The following is a 20,720-nucleotide window of genomic DNA, read 5'->3' as shown; positions in this document are numbered from 1 at the left end:
GTCACGGAAGTTGCCAAGGTCATCAAGTTGCCACTGATCAAGGCTCTAAGAACAGTAAAGAGATTTGGCCAATCCCATAGTAGTCTTATAACAAGGCAGAGAAGTCTAACTTGTCACATCGGTTTTCCAGAAGTACCCAAATGTCAGGGTGACTCATGACTGATCAGGAGCCCCAAATCAGTCCCACTCCCCAAAGGCTAATATCCATCAGGGCAATTCTGCTGACAATGGTCCACCCAGGCTAGCTTCTCTTGGAGGTGATGGCAATGACAGCTTCCACTGTTTCTGAGGCTACAAATGAAACAACCATTTGGAGCCATGCACTCTGTCTTTTGCTAAACTGCCTTACTTGAAGTAGGAGTATGAAAGTCAGAAAACATCTACATTTACTTAGGTTACTTGGGGTGAATCTGCTTTCACAAGTGGATAATTTTCCCTTCCAACTTGAAATAATTGTCTTGAGAAAAAAGGAGACATTCCAAAAACAACTGTTATTTGGAGTTATACTTATTTGAGCGATGGGGAGATAAAAGTTTTCTATCTTTTGCTCTGATGGTTTTCCCTTCAATTAGAAATGGTACATTTTAAAACAAATTATGGGATAATATTTTATAATTTTCATAATAGAAAATATACCAGATTCTGCCACTAACAACAATGAAGACTGGAGTCCCAGGCAACTGGACATTACTTTAGCTGAAATATTGTTCTTAATAAGGTCACCCCACAGTTTTGTGTCCCAGATGAACCTATTTAATACAGACTACACTGGGATTCATTGCAAGGTCATCAGAGTCTGGGAACACTTTGGCAAAACCATCACTGACATTCAATCAACTGGCAATCAAGAACAGGCTTAGAGATTAACCTGAGTTTCAGATTACTCCACACAAAATACCATGCAATGATGGTGGTCAAGTAAATACTGGTTATATTAGTGACATTTCTCTAATCATTTATGTTTTACTACTTGCTCCCATGGAAACATTTGCTTCTAATTAATTTTCATAACTGAGACTGAAAAATATTTGGGAACTGAAATGGTAAGGTAAACAAAAGATTCAGGAGCTAGAATATCTCTCACTTGCATATTTCTTAGTCCCTTTCTGAGTGCTCACCTCCAGGCTGGCGATAGCGGAGGTGCCGAGGAGTTGAGGGCGACCTGCAAGGTGAGAGTTCTGTGGCATCGGCTGCGGGGGAGCTATCCACACCTGCCCGGTCCACTGGCGCAGACTCGAGGACTGCTGCTTTGGAACATCACACATTTTAACAACCAGGTTATGAATTCAAGAGCGTCTTGTTAGTATCATGCATGGAAACATAAAAGTTCCTTATGGATAATAAGTATTTCATACTAGTCTGTATTTTTAAAGGACTTTATCATGATATCGAAGAACCGACTCATCGGAAAAGATCCTGATGCTGGGAAAGATTGAAGATGGGAGGAGAAGGGGACAACAGAGGATGAGATAGTTGGATGGCATCACTGAAGTGGTGGACATGAGTTTGAGTAGGATCCAGGAGTTGTTGATGGACACGGAAGCCTGGTGTGCTGCAGTCCATGGGGTCGCAAAGAGTCGGACACGACTGAGAGACTGAACTGAACTGACCATGATATCAAGCCACTCCTCCTGGCAGAATGCTGATGACACACAACATGTGGTTAGTGGCTACAGCACTGAACAACATTTTTCCATTATTCCAGAAAGTTCTAATGCCCTAGAGCTACAGATAAGCAGCAGGCCAGTGGAAATTTTTACAATGAAAATTGAGAGGTTTTAAGATAATTTGAGTCTCTTCACTGCAGGTAACATCCCATGAGTAAAAGAAACATTATTTCAGGGTCACATTCAAGCTATTAGCACATCCCTTGCACTAACTTGTTAACCAGGTAAAACTACAACTTCACGTGTGTTATTTTAAGGAAAAGCACTAAAAGAATTTCATGAACTTCTAACAACTCTTTGATTTCTTTTTCCGAGGGCTTTGTATCAACTGATAAAAACTGCATCACCTCCACTAATTTTCCATTATCTCTGTCAGCAGAATTATTCTCAACTCCTTTTACCATTCCATTCAAGATTTCACTCGACAAACTCGACAAAATTCCTAATGACTTCACATAAAGCCATTTTTACACTTGTATGTGATTCACTCCTTTAGAAATATGGCCCAAATTCAGCTCTTCTGAAACACAAAGGGGCCAGGGAAGGGAAATGGTTAGAATCTTTCCTTGAATGACATAATTACAGTCAAGCTGGCAATGATGCAGGATGGAGACAAAAAAAAAATCAGTGCTTAGCTGTTAGTTTTATTATTTTCTAAATAACTCCCTCAAAATTCAGTAATAGAAGGCATCTGCTCTGCAAGAGCAAGCAGAATATCAAACATGTGTCCTCGGTCTGATTCAACCATTCATTCCTCTGAGGCAAATGAGAAAATCATCTAGTCAGCAAGTATACCGAACCAAAAAACTTCCCAGTGCGAGAGCTGGACAGGGCTCGGAAAGTCCACTGAAAGAACAGAAAAGCACAGAGTAACACTGCAAGCAAACGGGCACCTCCAGAGAGGAAAAATCACGCTGGCACAATGTGGGGAAAAGAAGCGTTTCCTTCTGGCAGGTTCACTTTCAATCAATCCCTGCAAACAGCTTTGCCTGCAAAACGAGTGGGCAGATGTGGGCTCAAAACAAATGCTAAAATTGGGAGCACTTTCAACCCACAGGCAGGCAATTTTCAAACTAAGAACAAAGAAACAGACACTGGTGATGTGGGTCGAGAGGCAATGCTTAGACTGTGTTGCACAGCCAAGGCCTGAGAGAATGCTGATGGACTAAGAGACCTAAACACCGTGAGCAGGCCCCCGTGGTTCTCCTCTCTTCTCTGCTGTGGGTTATACTCTGCTGATATCCCACCACTGGGTTGAATCTGAATGTGTGTTGGGCTGAGATTTGTGCTTTTTAGCAGAATTCAAGATAGCAGAAGGTGGGGCCTTTCTGGAAGGAAAAAAGAAGATCACTAATGGATGTTGGGTGAGCCTGGAACACATTTGGGGATTAGTAGAGGTGAAACCAACTGCATTACTCTTCCCTTACAAGCTCAGAGCCTCACTCAGATGAGGGAAAGCTCCTGTTTCTCTTTTGTCCCTTCATGTCATTTGAAGTTCTCTTGCCAGGAAAGATGGCAAGGCTGGCATTATAACTGCAATGACAATAAAATCGGACAAAGGTTGCTAGCATTTTTCAAAGAGGGCCCCCTGCAACTGTCTAGCTGGACAGCAGTGAGAGGACCCATGGCCTCACTACAGACCCAACAGTGCAGCTGATCTTGTGCAACGAGGTTTGGAAAGTTGCATCCTGAGGTGAACAGCAGAAAATGTATAAACTCCGGGCACAGACTTCTTATTCAAGTTTGCCAACTGTTTAACGTGTCAACATTATGCAAAGCACACACAAACATCTTTCAAATTAAAGAGAGATCATTGTCTCCATTTACTCTGCCAACTGGAATTTTCAAGATTAGACAGCAGAGTTAACACAGCAGCACTCTTGGCTTCTACAGACATTGCGCACACGCACGCGCACACACACAGACAAACTGATCTTTTCAGGCGGATGCTGAAGTAAAGTGTTTCATCTATGACTTTTCTGGAACTATTCATGATCGGTACTACCTATATACCAATGCAAAATAAAAGGAAAAACTAAATCTATAATTCCTTCGTTTCACCCTTCAGAAAAATGCCCGAGAGCTCCCTAGACCTCAGGATTATTTCTAAGCTTTCTATTCACAGTGTTTCCTTTATGAGGATCCACAGGATAAATTATTCTCAAGTCTCAGGAGCAAGAAAAGATGTGCCTGCAGACCAGTCTATTCTTAGTTGTCCGTATGAATCATGTAATTGATTACACTCAAAACCAAAATCAGAATGATTCCAGGAACTGGAGAGAACCACACAGTATTTGTTTGTTCAACAATTTTTCTTCATTGCTTTTTTCTTTATCTACTTGATTTTTAATCCAGCGTACCATGCGCCACTCTGAGTTACATCTTTAATTGAAGAACAATATGGGAAGTAAATACATTAAAAGTCATCAGAAGACAGCTACCCAAAAGGGAAAAGAAATCAAGATGCAAAGAAGTGGCCAGAAACAAAGTATTTAAGGGGATGATGGGCCTTCCCAGGTGGCGCTAGTGGTAAGAACCTGCCTGCCAATGCAGGAAACGTAAGAGACACAGGTTCGATCACTGAGTGGGGAAGATCCCCTGGAGAAGGGCACAGCAGCCCACTCCAGTTTTCTTGCCTGGAGAACCCCATGGACAGAGGAGCCTGGTGGGCTGTAATACATGGAGTCACAAAGAGTCGGACACAACTGAAGTGACTTAGCACACATGCAAGGGAAGGGTTGTTGGGGTGCAATTATAGATAAGGGATAAGGGGGGATGTGTCAGCGGGTAGTCGTGACTACGGCACGCTGGACACTGGGCAGAGGACTGGACATCTCTGGAGCTGAGGTAGCTTTTCACGGGCTAACAAGTGCCATGGCCATGCATGGACACAATCCTGAACAACCCCACCTCCTCAGCGAGATGAGCTTTGCATTTAACCTTGACTGGAGAACCACAAAATCCTATCTCTACCCCATAAGCCATGTGAATAAACTGACCCCTGAAACTCTAACTGCAAATCATTTGTTGGGGGGAAATCCAGTGGAGATACAGAAGCATTAAGCCCTCAACTTTGGTTTTTCTCTAATGTGAGAAAGATCCTAATATTCTGCCTCGCCTTTACCCATGGGCCCTCGCCATCTGCTGGGCCCTGGTTAGAAATAAACTGAGCTGCCACATAACGAGGTCTCCAGGCGCCACTAGCTGTGCCCACAACATTCCCACCTCTGGCAGTCTGTTAGCGTCTTGCCCTGGGAGCTTGATTTGGTCCTTTCTCGTTTATCTTGGCTCCCCAGTTCTAAACTTTTTCCACCTCAATACTCTTGGGGAAAAGCCACTGATTCCTGCCAGTGATCACACCTCTATGTGAGACACTAGGCCAAACAGATGTTATGATGTGGCATTGGACCATCACATGCACTCTGGGCTTCAGCCTGGAAGACCAGAACCAGGGAACTTGGTGATCACTGTGGGACAATTCATGTGTAAGTAAAAGTCTAAGAATTAATTATTATGGGTAAGGGACAACTTGACTGAGGGCCTTTAGAACTATAACACGTACTTAGTATATAATGCAGAAAGGAACAGATTTTTCTTTCATTCCTCTATTAAAGAAAAAAGTTACTATCTATACTATCAGTCCCTAGCCAAGTTAAAATGCAATCTCTAGAAAATTGCAAAAAAAGGAGAAAGATTCTTACCGCGCTCCCATTAGAAGGCCACTATCAAAAGAACAGAAAATACTAAGTGTTGGCAAGGACACAGAGAAACTGGAACCCCATACTCTGTTGATGGGAATGGTAAATGGTGTCGGCACTATCAAAAACAAAAATTCCCTCAAAAAATTAGAAACAGAATTACCATATGATCTAGCAATCTCACTTCTGGGTATATATGCAAAAGAACTGAAAGCAGGGTCTTGAAGAGAATCTGCATACATATGTATATTGCAGTATTACTCACAAGAGCCAAGAGAGGGAAACAACCCAAAAGTCCATCAAGAGAAGAATGCATAAAGAAAATATGGAATACACATGCAAAGGAACGCTATTCAGCTTTGAAAAAGGAGAAAACCCTGGCACGTGTTACAACAAAGATGAACCCTGGGACATTACACTATATGAAAAAGCCAGTCACAAAAAGGCAAATACTGTGCGGCTTTACTTATATACAATACAAAAAGTAACCAAACTCATAGAAACAAAAAGAAGACAGTGGCTGCCAAGGGCTGGGGGGAGGGAGAAATGGGGAGTTGTTCAGTGGGTCTATAGTTTCAGGTTTGCAAGATGAAAAAGTTCTGTGTATTGTACAATAAGGGGAATATATTGATGCTTAACACTACTGATCTGTACACTTAATGGCTAAGATGGCCAAAAAGAAGAAGGAGGAGCGAAAGAAGAACTTTTTAGGAGAGTTTTAAATAGTTGCTAGATACTAGAAAGCAGGAAGATTAGTAACAGGGTCTACTCTGCAGAGCTTCACATGGTGTCCAAACTGGACAAAAGCTGTCACTTCACAAGCTGTGACCACTCCTGCTCTCAGAAATGGCTTTCAGCACTGGGGGTTACCACCAGCCCTTTGCTCATAGGTGCTCTTTGGCCATGAGTTTGCCTGTTTCTTCCGTGCAGCCCACTTGTCCATTCTTCTTAGCTGATGTCAATGACACCTGCAGGTTCTGCTCAACCAAACATGATCTCCCCTGCTTTTCACTTTCCTGAGCACTCCATCTAAACATCTTGAACCACCTGTGTTTGCTTACCTTCTCCAGAGAACTACATATAAGGGGCCAGGGCACCATCTTATTTACCACTGTGGATCCTGTAGCACAGCAACATGCAAAGAAGAAGGTCACAGTGACTCCTGAACAACCTTACCCTGTTCTGATCCCAGCCTCAGGGGCATTCCAAACAAAGTCTTGGAGCCACCAATGTCTGACGCTGAAATGCTATTCCTAAAGCTCCCCTAACTCAAAATGACATGAGAATCCAGACTAACCTCCAGATTCCTCCTCTCTCATTTAATACAACCCAATAACGGGGGAGAAAGAACTTTCTATATTCGGGGAAGTTCCAGTACTTCCCAGGCTGCTCTAACCCAGAGAGGAGATTTGAACTAAGCCTCCCAAAGTCACTCCCTCCACAGAGACTCCCCAGCACTGGTCTGGATCAAACCCCAGATGCACTTGTCAACCTGTGCACTGCCTCACTATTCCCAAGAAAAATCCATCATGATTCTACTGCAGCTTGTTATTCTAATGACTTTTTAATTATCTTTCCCCTTCATCCTCCTTAGTTGCTAATATGTCAACTTAAAGAATTCCTTGTTTAAAAGGGTGCTACTTTTGATCTTGACAACCATTCCAGTTAAAATTCCACCAAGCACTTCACTCAGAAAGCTGATTTAAATGATCCTGAACTAGAAACTGCATAGAAGCTTCAAGCAGGTAGAAAGCAGGAGTCTATGCTTCCATCTCAGTAATCCTCCTTAAAATTTGGACAATTTGCCTGACTTATTGCCCAATTTTTTATTATGTTATCAGCAAACAAATCAGTCACTGTGTAGTTTACAAAGAAGCTGTTTGCTAATTTGGCTGTTAAATTCTGTTTATCACAGAAACACTGGGTTGTAAAAGAACAAGGCTAGGCTCATTTCCTCCAACCCTTACGCTGTCCCAAGCTGAGAAGGGTATGAAGATGTGTCACGGCAACCCCTAATTAGTCCCCTGAGTGTTTTGCTTGATTTATTCATTTAACAAAAATTTACAGTCTGTGAGGCACTGGCCAACGCCCTGACAGTACAGACGTGAACAAGACAGACAAGATTGCTGATCTCATGAGCTTCTGCAGGAAAAGACTGCCCAGGCAGAAAAAGACTGCCCAGGCAGGGGCATAAACAAGTGCAAAGGTCCCGAGGCAGTAATGACCCAGGAGTTTTTGAGACACAAAAAGGAAATCAGTGTGACTGTAGCCAAGAAGATGAAGAAGCATGGCAGGAGCAGGGATTAGAGAGACAGCATCCAAATCTCATAGGATCTGAAGGCCTTGGGAAGAAGATTGTACTTTATTCTAAGTATTATGGGAAGTCTTTAGAGAATATAATCAGGAAACCAGATGATCTAATTCACATTTCTAAAAACCGCTTTGGTTGTGTCATGGACAATGAACACTGTCTCAGACTTTATTTTTTCCCTATATCTCTGTCGTAATATGGAGTGTTGCCTTGGAAACTAAACTCAAGAAGGCATCTTAATGCTTCCAGGCTAGGTTGTCATCCTAAGCAAGGAAAGGCTGGAAGCAGTACAGGTGCTTAAGATGGACACTGGAGGAGGAGAAGGCTCTGGGGCTCAAGGTCATGGATGAGGGTGCCTGCAACTTGCCTCTGTGCCAAACATTGGGCTATGCTCTTTAGCCAACCAGCCTTAATCAAATTCCACTAAGAATCTTCTGGTGATAATCATCTAGAAGACACCATCCTTCCATAGACAACTGACTACAATTGGCCTTTTACTACAGAAGGCGGCTCACCCTGCCCTCTTTCCACAAGAGCTGGAGACTTTCAGGACTTTCTAACTAGCCATTGCACTCACTCTACTTTCTATGCAAAAGTAGGAAAGTTGTAAAGAAAGGGAACTAGGGTTCCAGAAGGAATGGTGGGGTCTGCAAACACAGGGTGTGGTAGCAGGATAATACCTCTCTGAATACTTCGTTTTAGCTTGTTACACAGATCCACGCGGGGGTTATCAACAGACTCCTCTACAGATCCTGGGCTTTGTTCTGGAGAAGAAAGGCCTCTGCTCAGATCCAACGGCACTTTACCAGTGTGAGGCGGTGGGGACGCAGCTGGGCTGTGGGTGGTAGTGGGGCTGCTGGACGCTGAGGAGGTTGTCAGATCCAGCGCACCTATCCTTGAGTTCAAGGGAGAAGTCAAGGACAGCTTTCTGGCCCTCACTGGGGAGGATGTCCTGGACACTGCCAGTGGAGGTGGGGAAGAGAATTTGCGACACAGGCGTGGGGATTTGCCCTCCACCAAGTGTTCACCTCTGTTGTTCTGGCTGGTAGCAAAAAACAGTTCCAATGACCTAAAAGAAAGAGCAAAAGCTATTAAGAGATTGTGGCCAAGTGAAAAATTAGTCTCCCAATGTCGTTCAAGACATGCTCCCTACATTAAAAGGGCATGCTATCATAGAACTTCTGTGGCTGGATTCCTTTATTTAAATGTTGGGTGTATAGCATACACTTGCCAAAAGAACACACTTTTTAGGCTTTGTCTAACCCCTTGCTACTAAACTGTGTCCAAAGACAAGGAACACTGGCATTGGGCTCCACTCCAGATTTACTGAATCAGAGCCTGCAATTTAACAAGGCCCGCAGGTGATGCTTCTGCATATTAAAATGTGAAAAGCACAGTTGCTTTAAAAAAAAAGAAAAAAGAAAAGTAGAAAGAAAAGCTCCAAACAATAGCTTTATCTTGGCAAAGGCCACTTGGAAACTTAAACGGCTTCCCTTGGGAACTGTGACCTCCCCTCATCCTCTTCTATTCGGGGTTGGGGGGTCTGGTAAGCTCAAAGGCCAGCCAGGACCCTGCAGAGTGGGCTGTCCATCAGCACAGAGACCCAGGGACCAGGTAGGGCATACTTTCACCTCAGGCTAATCCCAGGCCTACCTGACGGGGATGGAGGTGAAAGGCCTCTTATATATGTCAGAAAGCTTCCCCAGCACCACAGCTGCTGTCGTGAAAATCCGATAGGTGTGCAGAAAGGTGTTGAGGAAATCGATGCTAAGAAACCGCAGGTCGGTCAGCCTCTCCAAGAGACGCTCCACGCTGGCGTACCGAATCTGCGGCACTTTGCAGGAGTTGAGGGTTTTACTGAAGCAAATGTCAGTGTCGTCCTTGTGAAGCCGGGCGTCAGACCTATGCACAAGGCAGGAACGTGAGGACAAAACCAGAGCACAGCTGCCCCTCAGCCCCTGAGTATTTCAGGGTCTGTAAATACACACTCGTGTCCAGGCTTCCCCTGGCATTTGATAAAAGATGTGCTAGGACATATACAAAGCAGGGCCACAAAACCATCAACCATGCCATTATAATTTAGGAAGGTCAGAATTAATTGTGCAGACAGGAATCATTCATTCCACTTTGTGGATTCCTTCTCCAGGGGAGGAGAAATAATTTTCCCTTTACACTCCTGAGATCTTAATTGAGTCTCTGTGATAAAAGATAAACAAGAGAAAAATAAAGAACCTTATTAACATGTATACCTCATGTATCCCTGGGAGATAACCAGGAGAAAATGAGAAACTCAAAAAGGTGGCTTAGAACTCAGACTTAAATGCCATCTTAATAGGGAAAGGGAGGTGAGGGGTATGTATAGGCCTCTCAGGGAAGAGTAAATGATTTTTAGGAAAGATGAATGGACCCTTAGAATAGATGGAAGGTATCAGAATAGATGGAAGGTTTGTGACAGTTAGCCTGGGTGTGATGTTGACATCTCATCTCTCCAGTGACAGCTGTCAATTTTCCATGGTTGGTGAAACTCCTGGGGAGATTTATGACAATTGAGTTCCTTTTTGAGGATCTGTCTTTAGGCAGATAAGAAGAGTTCAGAAAATTCCTCTCTCCATTTGCTGTTTTTCAAGTGTCTGTAGCTCAGTGTAATGAATATGCCAAAGCGGCCTATGTTAGGGTAGCATTCTCCACTTTCACTTCTTTCTCTGGTTCAATCCTATTTCATTAGGAAATTAAAGCCAAAGTCCGATTTAGGAGGAGCAGGGCTTATACCCTCAAATCAGAATGTCAGAAGTGTGATTAAAAAGTAAGGGTGACATTCTCCCCACAGAAGAGTGGGGAAGAGGGCAAGACCCAGACAGCACTGCTATTATCTGTGGTTATTTCTTTTTCTCACTTGTAATTTTGTACATCTGTGCTCCTCCCCCCCCCCCAATTTTTTCTTGACTAAACTAATAGATATTATATTCTTAGGTATTTTTTCCTCCAGAAACAGCTCTTTGATCAGCTCTACTGTTTTTCTACATTTTAAGGTATTAATTTCCATTCTTAGTTATTCTATTCCTACATTTTCCTACAGTTGATTTTTGTCACTCTTTTTCTAGCTCCTCAATCCATTTCATTCTTTCTGGCCAATTAATGCATTGAAAGCCGTCCATTATTCTGCGTACACTTTAAACCATCAATTGTATAAAATGTTGTGTTTTCTTTATGTTTTCAATACTCTACAGTGTTAACAAATGTCTTCCTAAAAAAATAATGGATGTAATATAGTCAGTGAACTCTTCTAAAGAGTTCCCTTGCACAGTCCCCGCCTGCATCTGCAATGCTGGGTTTCTCTCACTCTGTAAAACCACCATCTGGCTGCTCCTCAACCTGTCACCTGAAGGCCTTCTCCTGGAAGCCTGCAGCAGCCTTTCCAGGTGGACAGCAAACTCGGGGGAAGGTTCACCCAGCAGCCCTTGGGATCCCTGGGTGTGCTCAGAGCTCTCAGCCTGTGGTGCACCTTCGTTAGAAAGGTCAAGAAGACAGCACCAGGGCTAAGTTCATAAGATGAAAAGCGTGGAAGCTGAGGCTGAATCCAAGTGAGGCTCAAAGGAACGCACACCTTTGCGAGGACTGCCCGTAGCCTTCACATTTCCATCTGAGACTCCGTGCCTACCTTCACGGCAGCATCTCAGAAACAGTCGATCAATGAAGTGCTGGATTTCATCACTTGATTAAAGGGTATACTACAGGCCAGTGAGGTTCAGTGAGACAGTTGCTTGCTAAGAATCAGCTGGCTTGTTGTGAGTGTCCCTAATTAGCTCTTGCAGTACTTGGGAGGGATTTTAAATTATATATTTATTTTCTTTGGGATAAAAAGAAATCAATAGCTTCTTTAGCTTGCTCTTGGAAACATTCTACCCTAAAGTAAGCTCAGTGCAGGGTGGAAGACTTCATTTGAGGGCCTGAAAGAGCATTTTAAATGAGTAGCTTACTTCTGATGAGGAACTAAGGGCAGCCTGCTCATTCTAGTCACATCACTGATCTCAAAAGTCCAGAAGAGCATCGGGTGAGGTTCGTGAAAATAGAATGGCTCTTTCTCATCCTTCATATGTGACCATCCACCAACTTTACTTTTCTGGTTCTTAATCTTCCTCCCTTGTTAAAAGACCTCAGAAAATTCTTTAATTCAATCAGTCTAGAGGATGGATAATCAAGGTGATCACTTTTTCTCCCACCATTTTCCCATCGAAAATCTCCATTTTCTTAGAAATGGCATTTCTAAATAATGTCATTAAGCTAGGAAAAAAATTTTTTTAACCTCTAAGTTGAAGTCAACTATTATGAAAAGAAAGCAAGCCTCAGCCTAAATACATAAAGTATAAAACATCACTTAAAGGAATATAATCACCTAATAAATATCACAATTTTGCATTCTAATGGTAGTTTTGCACTTGGGATTTTTTGACTATAATTACTTTAATCAAATACTAGGAGGAAAAAAAATATATTGTAGCCAACATGAAATTAAAACTAATTACACCACTGCCTCTCAAAATTATGATTACAGTTTCATTTTAACTAAAGAAAAAAATAAATATTATGAAATTATTTAATTTTCTTTTATTACAGTGAAAGAGATTTTACTTTATTTCCTAAGGGGCCCTCAAGAAGATATAATGCATTACTTAAGCCCTCCTATGATAATAACAACTCCTTTTTGGTAAACATTTAAAAAAAAAAAATCTTGAAACATCAAACCCAAATCACTTATTGTAATTAGTAAGTTTTAAAAGTGAGTCCCTGCAAAATAATGCCATTAAGATAGGATACATTTTTTTTCTTTTAACTCTGCAAAATATCTTTTTTTTTTTAATCGCATGTAGCCAGAGAGATGTGCAGGGAGGCAAGAATACAGAATTTAGGGAAGAACAGGACCACGGAGGAGACTATCAGAAGGAACAGAGATTGCAAAATCTTTTTCTCTGATTGAAGAGAACCAGGCTCAATGAGCCAGGGGAAAAATAGAAGGAAGAAAGATACAAAATATATGAAATTCTGCCTTGGGAATACACCTCGTAGAGAACAGATGGGCATCCAAATATGCGCGACTTCCATAGGAAGTCCTTATAGCCTCAGATACAGGTTTCTATTCTCTAGTGAGTGGTTCCAACTCATAACAGTGACCTCTCTGTCCCTGCAAATGCAGGGAAGTCTTGGTCTATACAAGAGGCAGTTACAAATGAAACTGGAAATGGGCATTAGTCAAACTCCCAGCACACAGGACAGAAGATGCATTGAGGTGCCAGTCATAACTGAGACAGGCAGAAAACTAGAGTTTTTATCTGCATTAATTTTTAAAGTGAACAAAGTGTATGTAGAGTAGGTGTGCAGCTGCCCTAAGGTTCAGAAGCTTATAAGTTGGCTTATAAGTTGTCCCCATCTGAGGAGGGGAAACCCCCGGGGAGGCAGGCACCAGGGGCATGCAGCCCAGCCAGGCATGCAGAGGTCCCCCCTCCCATGTCATCCCTCTGCCCACCACCGGCACCCCCCCACAATGTTCTCATTCTAAAGCAGACTGGAATTTCAAGGCTGTCTAACCTTCAAGAAAGTACTTTAAGAAGTGAAGGAAAATAATATACATTATTTTGTGAAATATTAAAATAAGTCCCATCACTTCATGGCAAATAGATGGGGAAACAATGGAAACAGTAAGAGACTTTATTTTTCTGGGCTCCAAAATCACTGCAGATGGTGACTGCAGGCATAAAATTAAAACACGCTTGCTCCTTGGTAAAAAAGCTATGACCAACCCAGACAGCATATCAAAAAGCAGAGACATTACTTTGCCGCCAAAGGTCCATATAGTCAAAGCTATGGTTTTTCCAGGAGTCATGTATGGATGTGAGGGTTGGACCATAAAGAAAGCTGAGCGCCAAAAAACTGATGCTTTTGAACTGTGGTTTTGAAGAAGACTCTTGAGAGTCCCTTGGACCTCAAGGAGATCAAACTGGTCAATCCTAAAGAAAATCAATCCTGAATATTCATTGGAAGGACTGGTGCTGAAGCCGAAACTCCAATACTTTGGCCACCTCATGCAAAGAACTGACTCTTTGGAAAAGACCCTGATTTTGGGAAAGATTGAAGGTAGGAGGAGAAGGGGGCAACAGAGGATGAGATGGTTGGATGGCATCACTGACTTGATGGACATGAGTCTGAGCAAGCTCTGGAAGCTGGTAATGGACAGGGAGGTCTGGTGTGCTGCAGTCCATGGGGCCCCAAAGAGTCGGACACGACTGAATGACTGAACTGAAACGAACTGAACTCTGGTAGAAAACTAATAAGAAAACTAGCCTGGTGATGTGAACTTAAAAATTAAGTCATAATTTGAAACTTTTGACTTAATATTCCACACTTGGTTTTAATTTTATTATCATACGTTTTTAACTGATCTTTTCTTTTTACCTACTTAAAAAAATACACATTTATTTATTCATTGTTGGCTTCATTGCGTCTTGGTTACAGCACATAAAATCTTCATTGCAGCACACAGGTGCTTTCTAGTTGTGGTGTGTGGAATTAGCTGCCCCATAGCATGTGGTATCTTAGATCCCTGACCAGGGATCGAACCTGAGTCCCCTGAATTGGAAAGTGGCTTCTAAGCCCCCTGATCTGCTTTTTTTTAAACTATACTTAAAAACCCAGGAAACGTAAGGCTAAAGGAATCTCTGCATGAGAGTCTTAAAATGACCCCTGTTGTTGTTCAGTCACTCAGTCATGTCCGACTGTTTGTGACACCATGGACTACAGCAAGCCAGGCCTCCCTGTCCTTCACCATCTCCTGGGGCTTGCTCAAACTCATGTCCATTGAGTCAGTGATGCCATCTTACCATCTCATCCTGTTGCCCCCTTCTTCTCCTACTCTCAGTCTTCCCCAGCATCAGGGTATTTTCTAATGAGTCAGCTCTTCACATCAGGTAGCCAAAGTATTGGAGCTCCAGCATCAGTCTTTCTAATGAATACTCAATGTTGATTTCCTTTAGGAATTTCCTTGCAGTCCAAGGGACTCTCAAGAGTCTTCTCCAACACCACAGTTCAAAAGCATCAATTCTTCAGCTCTCAGCTTTCTTTATGGTCCAACTCTCACATCCATAAATGACTACTGGAAAAACCATAGCTTTGACTATACAGACCTTTGTCAGAAAAGTAATGTCTCTGCGTTTTAATATACTGTCTAGGTTTGTCATAGCTTTTCTTCCATAAAAAGAAAGGAAAAAATGACCCTGTTGAAAATATTTTAAAACTTGACTAGCAATTTAACATAGTATCATCCTTTTACATATTTTCGGCAGTAATTGTGGCACTAGTATAATGTACTCTGCCTTCATCTGATACAATAATTAACAAGTTTTAAAGTTTGTACCGTGGGATGATGCTAATTACAATAAATACCTATCATTGTACCTACAATGAAGGTACCTATCAATTGTACCTATCATTGTACCCATCAATACCTGCAACGAAGAGAAAAGTTGATGCTGCTTTTTGTCTTAGCTCAGACTTAAAAAATAATCCACATAAAAGGCATGGAAGACAAACATTTTCTTAGCTTCATGTAACTTTTTGGAAAGATATAACAGGACTACTTTTAAAAATACATTTTATTCTTAGAATTTGGACTGCAAATAACCAAGAAAATGAGAGTAGGGAACAATTTGGTCAGCTTGAAAATCCTTCCAAAACAATTTTTGAATTTGGAAACAAGAAAGTATATAGAGACAAAAGTTCTAATGTAGAGAGTTATGGCACATAGTTATTGATATAACTTCTCACTTCAAATAAAACTACAATTTCCTTAGTGATAACACTAAATTATCAGATTTGCTTTCTTAACAAAACTCATATACAGCAGGATGGAAGCCCCCAGCAATAGCCTCTGGGGCAAATCCATACACAGGCTGTGGGTAGATGGTACCATAGAAAAGCCAGTTAATTTATGTTGAGTGTCTTCAAAATCTCAATGCGTCTCTACAACCAAATCTAACTAATACGATTCATACTCACTGAGAAGACTGCAAAAGAATATGCCAAACTTTTGTCCATCCTCTGATACATCTGCTATCACAACTTTATATACTGAACTTAAAAATTCTGATAGGCTTTTTGTACTGAGGAAGGCATTCTGAATAGTATGAAAAGCTATATTTATATGCTGTGAGTCAAGAAACTATGAATCTGAAAAACCATTACAATAGTCTTATTATTTATAATGGCATATTATGAATTATCACATTACTGCTGAATGTATTCACAGTATGAAGCTGAATCCCAGTGAAGTAATATTTTATTCAGGGTTTTACATTCTCCACCAATTTGATCCTGATTAAAATGTCAGAGAAAGGATTATCACACTTACTTAATCATATGTGGCACAGTAACTTTGGAATTTTCTTCAAACACTATAGTCATTAAACCATTACACCGTATGTTGTCCACACACTGTGAAATTAAAAAAATAGACAGTTACAACCCACATGAAAACCTAGGCAGAGTACGTATTCCTAGAATTATTTACAGTCATTAAAACAATTCAGTTTCTCATCTGGGCACATAAGCACGCAAGCACGGGTATGCACACGTGTACACACACACACACACATACATGCACACACACAGAGGGAAACATTACACATTGAAGAACAGATTCAATACCCAAATACCAAAACTGTGCACCTAGCAAATGCCCAAGGATAGATATAAGGGCCACATTTTCCTGGAATGTGTTCCCCAAGGATTCTGAGCACAATGTCACATCGGCACAATCCTCTGGCAGTCACAACTCTACTTGAGGGGTTTATACCCCTAGTGACCGCCTCTGCAATATTCCTTCTCTGCCACTGGGTGTGGTATGGGGCAGGCAGAGAAGAAATGGTGGCTTCCTTGGATGGGATTCATCTTCTCTCTCACTAGTAAGCTCTGTGCGTGCTTTTTTGCGTGTTTTTGGCAATAAATCCCCGCATTTTACTACTTTCTCAAGAAGCTTCTATTGGCAATCTGTTGGTTTGGTGAGGATGAACTGTATGATTTCTCCTGTTTCTGACATACATAAAGCCCTGTTCATCTCCTCTCTTTTCTTTCTAAGAAGAAAACTCAGAACTTTGCTAATTTTCTCTGCCTTCTTTATTTACATCTATGCCTTATCAATTCAAAATTTCCCTTTGCAATTACTTTGGGTTAGAGAAGTATTTTGAATTATACATATTCCTTTTAAACAAAACAGAAAATGAAAAAAAAACTAAACAGTTTTTAAAATCAGAAGTTACTTTTAGTTACTAGGATACCATGTACTACTTAATGATTATAATTAAATGGTGTAGGAAATTGATTGCCAAGTGATTTCATACGGCTCCTGAACTCAGGGTTTATCCTAAACCCCAATGTCTAATGAAAGAATGAATATGCATATAAAAAACTTTGGATTACCAGCATCCCCTGACTGTTGATTCCCCCACTTAGCATATCAGCCATTTTCATACTTAATGTTCCTTAAACCTTTGTTTCCTCAAGTCTTATGCCATTATTTCAATGACGAGGTATAGTGGATCTCAACTTCTGTGAATAAAGCAGAATATTTTAAAGTTCCTCTTCATTTCTTCAAACATCTGAAATTTTGAATTATCTTCTTATATGAATAATTGTGGTTCAGTTCAGTCGCTCAGTCATGTCCGACTCTTTGCGACCCCATGAATCACAGCACGCCAGACCTCCCTGTCCATCACCAACTCCCGGAGTTCACTCAAACGCATGTCCATCGAGTCGGTGATGCCATCCAGCCATCTCATCCTCTGTCTCCTCCTGCCTCCAATCCCTCCCAGGATCAGGGTCCTTTCTAATGAGTTAACTCTGCACATGAGGTGGCCCTAACTACAAATTAGATGATATGTGCTTATACATGAGTTTATACTATATCTTACTCCCCTAGGTGGATTACAAAAATACATATAGTAAGATAAAGTCAAGGTAAGTAAGAAAATCAGAGAGGATTTGGATAAAGGGTGAAAAATAATAAGATGAAGCCTGGAACCAATTGACCACATATACTTTATGTTGAGAAGTTCCAAACACTTGCTCTACATGGTCCTCAAAATTAGCTGAGCCATGGGGCAGCCAACTCAAAGGAAGCCATATGATCAACTACAAAATTCATGGCTTAACAGAGCCTCAATTCATCCTATTCTCTGTCCAAAGGAAAATTATCTCATGGGTCTTATAAAGAAAACATTGAATAATGTCGTGAACATTACTGTCCTCAACAAGCTTGTTTTAAAGTAATTACAGTTTTGTTTTTTATCAAATCATGTCTTATAAACTTCCTCAACATTGGTTGAAGAGTATAATTTCAAACTAAACACTCTGTGGTGAGTCCCAAAGGATGGGTCCTGCCTTTGCTTATCTGATTTCAAGCACTAATTTCATACTCTGCAGAAAAGGGTATGTATGAGCTGCTCTCCTTTCAGTTCAGTTTAGTTCAGTCGCTCAGTCATGTTCGACTCTTTGCGACCCCATGAACACATCATGCCAGGCCTCCCTGTCCATCACCAACTCCCAGAGTTCACTCAGACTCACATCCATTGAGTTGGTGATGCCATTCAGCCATCTCATCCTCTGTCGTCCCCTTCTCCTCCTGCCCCCAATCCCTCCGAGCATCAGAGTCTTTTCCAATGAGTCAACTCTTCGCATGAGGTGGCCAAAGTACTGGAGTTTCAGCTTTAGCATCATTCCTTCCAAAGAAATCCCAGGGCTGATCTCCTTTAGAATGGACTGGTTGGATCTCCTTGCAGTCCAAAGGAGTCTCAAGAGTCTTCTCCAACACCACAGTTCAAAAGCATCAATTCTTCGGAGCTCAGCCTTCTTCACAGTCCAACTCTCACATCTACATATGACCACTGGAAAAAGTATAGCCTTGACTAGACAGACCTTTGTTGGCAAAGTAATGTCTCTGCTTTTCAATATGCTATCTAGGTTGGTCATAACTTTTCTTCCAATGAGTAAGTGTCTTTTAATTTCATGGCTACAGTCACCATCTGCAGTGATTTTGGAGCCCAAAAAATTAAAGTCTCTTCTTTAGGCATAAATAAATGCTGCTTCTCCCATCAGTTTTGAGTAGCAGGAAGTTAGACATGGTATTCTTCCCAAAGTTCTGAAACTGCACTGTCCTAAATTAGTACCCAGTTGTATGGAGTCAGTGCTTCCACCAGTGAGCCAAGCTACCAGTAGGAGGGGTATCCTCTTGGGCCTCAAAATGGCCACACGACCTCAAAGGGAGAGCTCTCAGTCAGGGCCAGGTGAAAAGAGATGCTTATGACTCCATTCATTTCTAAGTATGTGAGGAGATGAGTCTGGCTGGTGTGAGCATCTATAACGGAGGAGACAGTAAGAAAGAGGAAGTCAGCTGGAGTCAGCCGTCTCGAATCTGGATTATATCCAGCAGGCAGATGGGAAGTCACTACAAGTTTCTAAGTGGTCTTCAAGTTAAAAGATCTACAGCTGGGGGAATTCACTGAATGGCAAGATCATCAGGATGATATTCTGAGTCACAAATGAAATGATTCATGCCTCCGCTGAGGCAGACCATGGGAATGAAGAGGAACAGATGGAGATAAATATTTTGAAGAAAGCAATAATAGAAATTGATGAGTTACTGAATAAAACCAAGAGGAAAAAAAGCAGGGTAAAACTCAAAGATGACTATCACTATTAGGCCATTTTAAATTGGAAAATGCAAATATATTTAAAAGCAATAAACATGGCCAACTGTCTTTTGAGTGACACAAAGCTTAACTAAAACTAGTCTACCTTTTTGGATTCTCACGAGCAGCAAGAAGATGCATGGATTATATGGCATTAGAGAAAGCAATAGCACCCCACTCCAGTACTTTTGCCTGGAAAATCCCATGGGCGGAGGAGCCTAGTAGGCTGCAGTCCATGGGGTGGCTAAGAGTCGGACATGACTGAAGCGACTTAGCAGCAGCAGCAGCAGCAGGGATTTTATTAAATGAGGGTCTCATGTCTGCATTTACTACGTATGTACCTATGTGATAGATACTGGGCTAAATGCTGGGAGATGAGGGCAGGGAGCAGAGAAAGAATATATAAGAGTTTCAAAGATGAGTAAGGTAAACCACTTTAAATTCATTTTCCTAATTCCAATGGGAAAATGGTTTAGCACTATCCCCATTCTTATGAAACTATGAGTGAGATTTTGGGGCATGGAGACAGATGTTGCATACAGACAGGGAGAAGAAGGAGGGGTTAAGTGATCCTTCACCCCAGTGACATTTCTAGCTATTCCTTAGACTTTTCACTCTCGGTTTTTCTGAGCAGAATGAAGATGTTACCTGGGTAACCAACACAGAAAGTGGGAGGACAGAGATGGTGTTTGGTGAGAATTGTGGAAAGTAAACAGTGTTCCTTCAATTTCCTTTAACAGTCTAAGCAACAGCATAGTTATCAGACAACAGCCTCAGGATGTCTCAGGGCTATAGGTTTTATGTTTAGATATTCTATTTGGTTCTTTGAAAGTTAAATTTGGATCCTTTTTACATAGGGATCTTTTCTTTCCTTTCTTCTTTCTTCCCTCCTTTCCTTTCATACTTTATTTTAAATCTTCTTTTAAACCTGTCTTCTCTATGTTATCACTCTATTAGATGAAGTTCCAGCAGTGCTAATTATACTGCTTAACTGAGTCTTCTGACTCTCATTCATGATAGATCAGTTACTCAAAAGATTTGTAATTTTTGATTTTGAGCACATTGTCATGAGCCCTGAACTGCTGAAGTGTTGCTAATCCAGTGACTTTGTCTTTGCTTTTACCAAGCTTTCTTGGGTTAGCACCAGTCCAAAAATTGTTTCTGCATTAATTTCTCAGTTTGGAATTTTCACACCATGTGAATATTGTGAATCTGAATTTCAAATCCATAGGCCAGAAATGCATTTGTTTTTCTCAAAGGAGATTTAAAAAAATTCAGAACCCAAGACAAAGACAGACTTCTTTATGATTTC

The 20,720-nt window shown here is 41.4% G+C and overlaps 1 protein-coding gene across 1 annotated transcript in view; it reads right to left on the bottom strand.

Moving 5' to 3' along the window:
- Window positions 1-20,720, bottom strand: part of RASGRF2 (Ras protein specific guanine nucleotide releasing factor 2) — a 256,645-nt gene that overhangs the window by 105,735 nt on the left and 130,190 nt on the right. Inside the window, exons 13-16 of the mRNA XM_027970489.3 lie at window positions 16,075-16,157; window positions 9,330-9,578; window positions 8,357-8,745; window positions 1,119-1,244 (exon numbers count right to left, since the gene is read on the bottom strand). Coding sequence (XP_027826290.2) covers window positions 1,119-1,244; window positions 8,357-8,745; window positions 9,330-9,578; window positions 16,075-16,157 — 847 coding nt within the window. The remainder of the gene's footprint in view (window positions 1-1,118; window positions 1,245-8,356; window positions 8,746-9,329; window positions 9,579-16,074; window positions 16,158-20,720) is intronic.

The sequence above is a fragment of the Ovis aries genome, chromosome 5 (assembly GCF_016772045.2).
Source record: "Ovis aries strain OAR_USU_Benz2616 breed Rambouillet chromosome 5, ARS-UI_Ramb_v3.0, whole genome shotgun sequence".
Taxonomy (NCBI): Eukaryota; Metazoa; Chordata; class Mammalia; order Artiodactyla; family Bovidae; genus Ovis; species Ovis aries.
The sequence above is the reverse complement of the archived record's forward strand: the minus strand, read 5'-3'. Positions and strand labels throughout refer to the sequence as shown.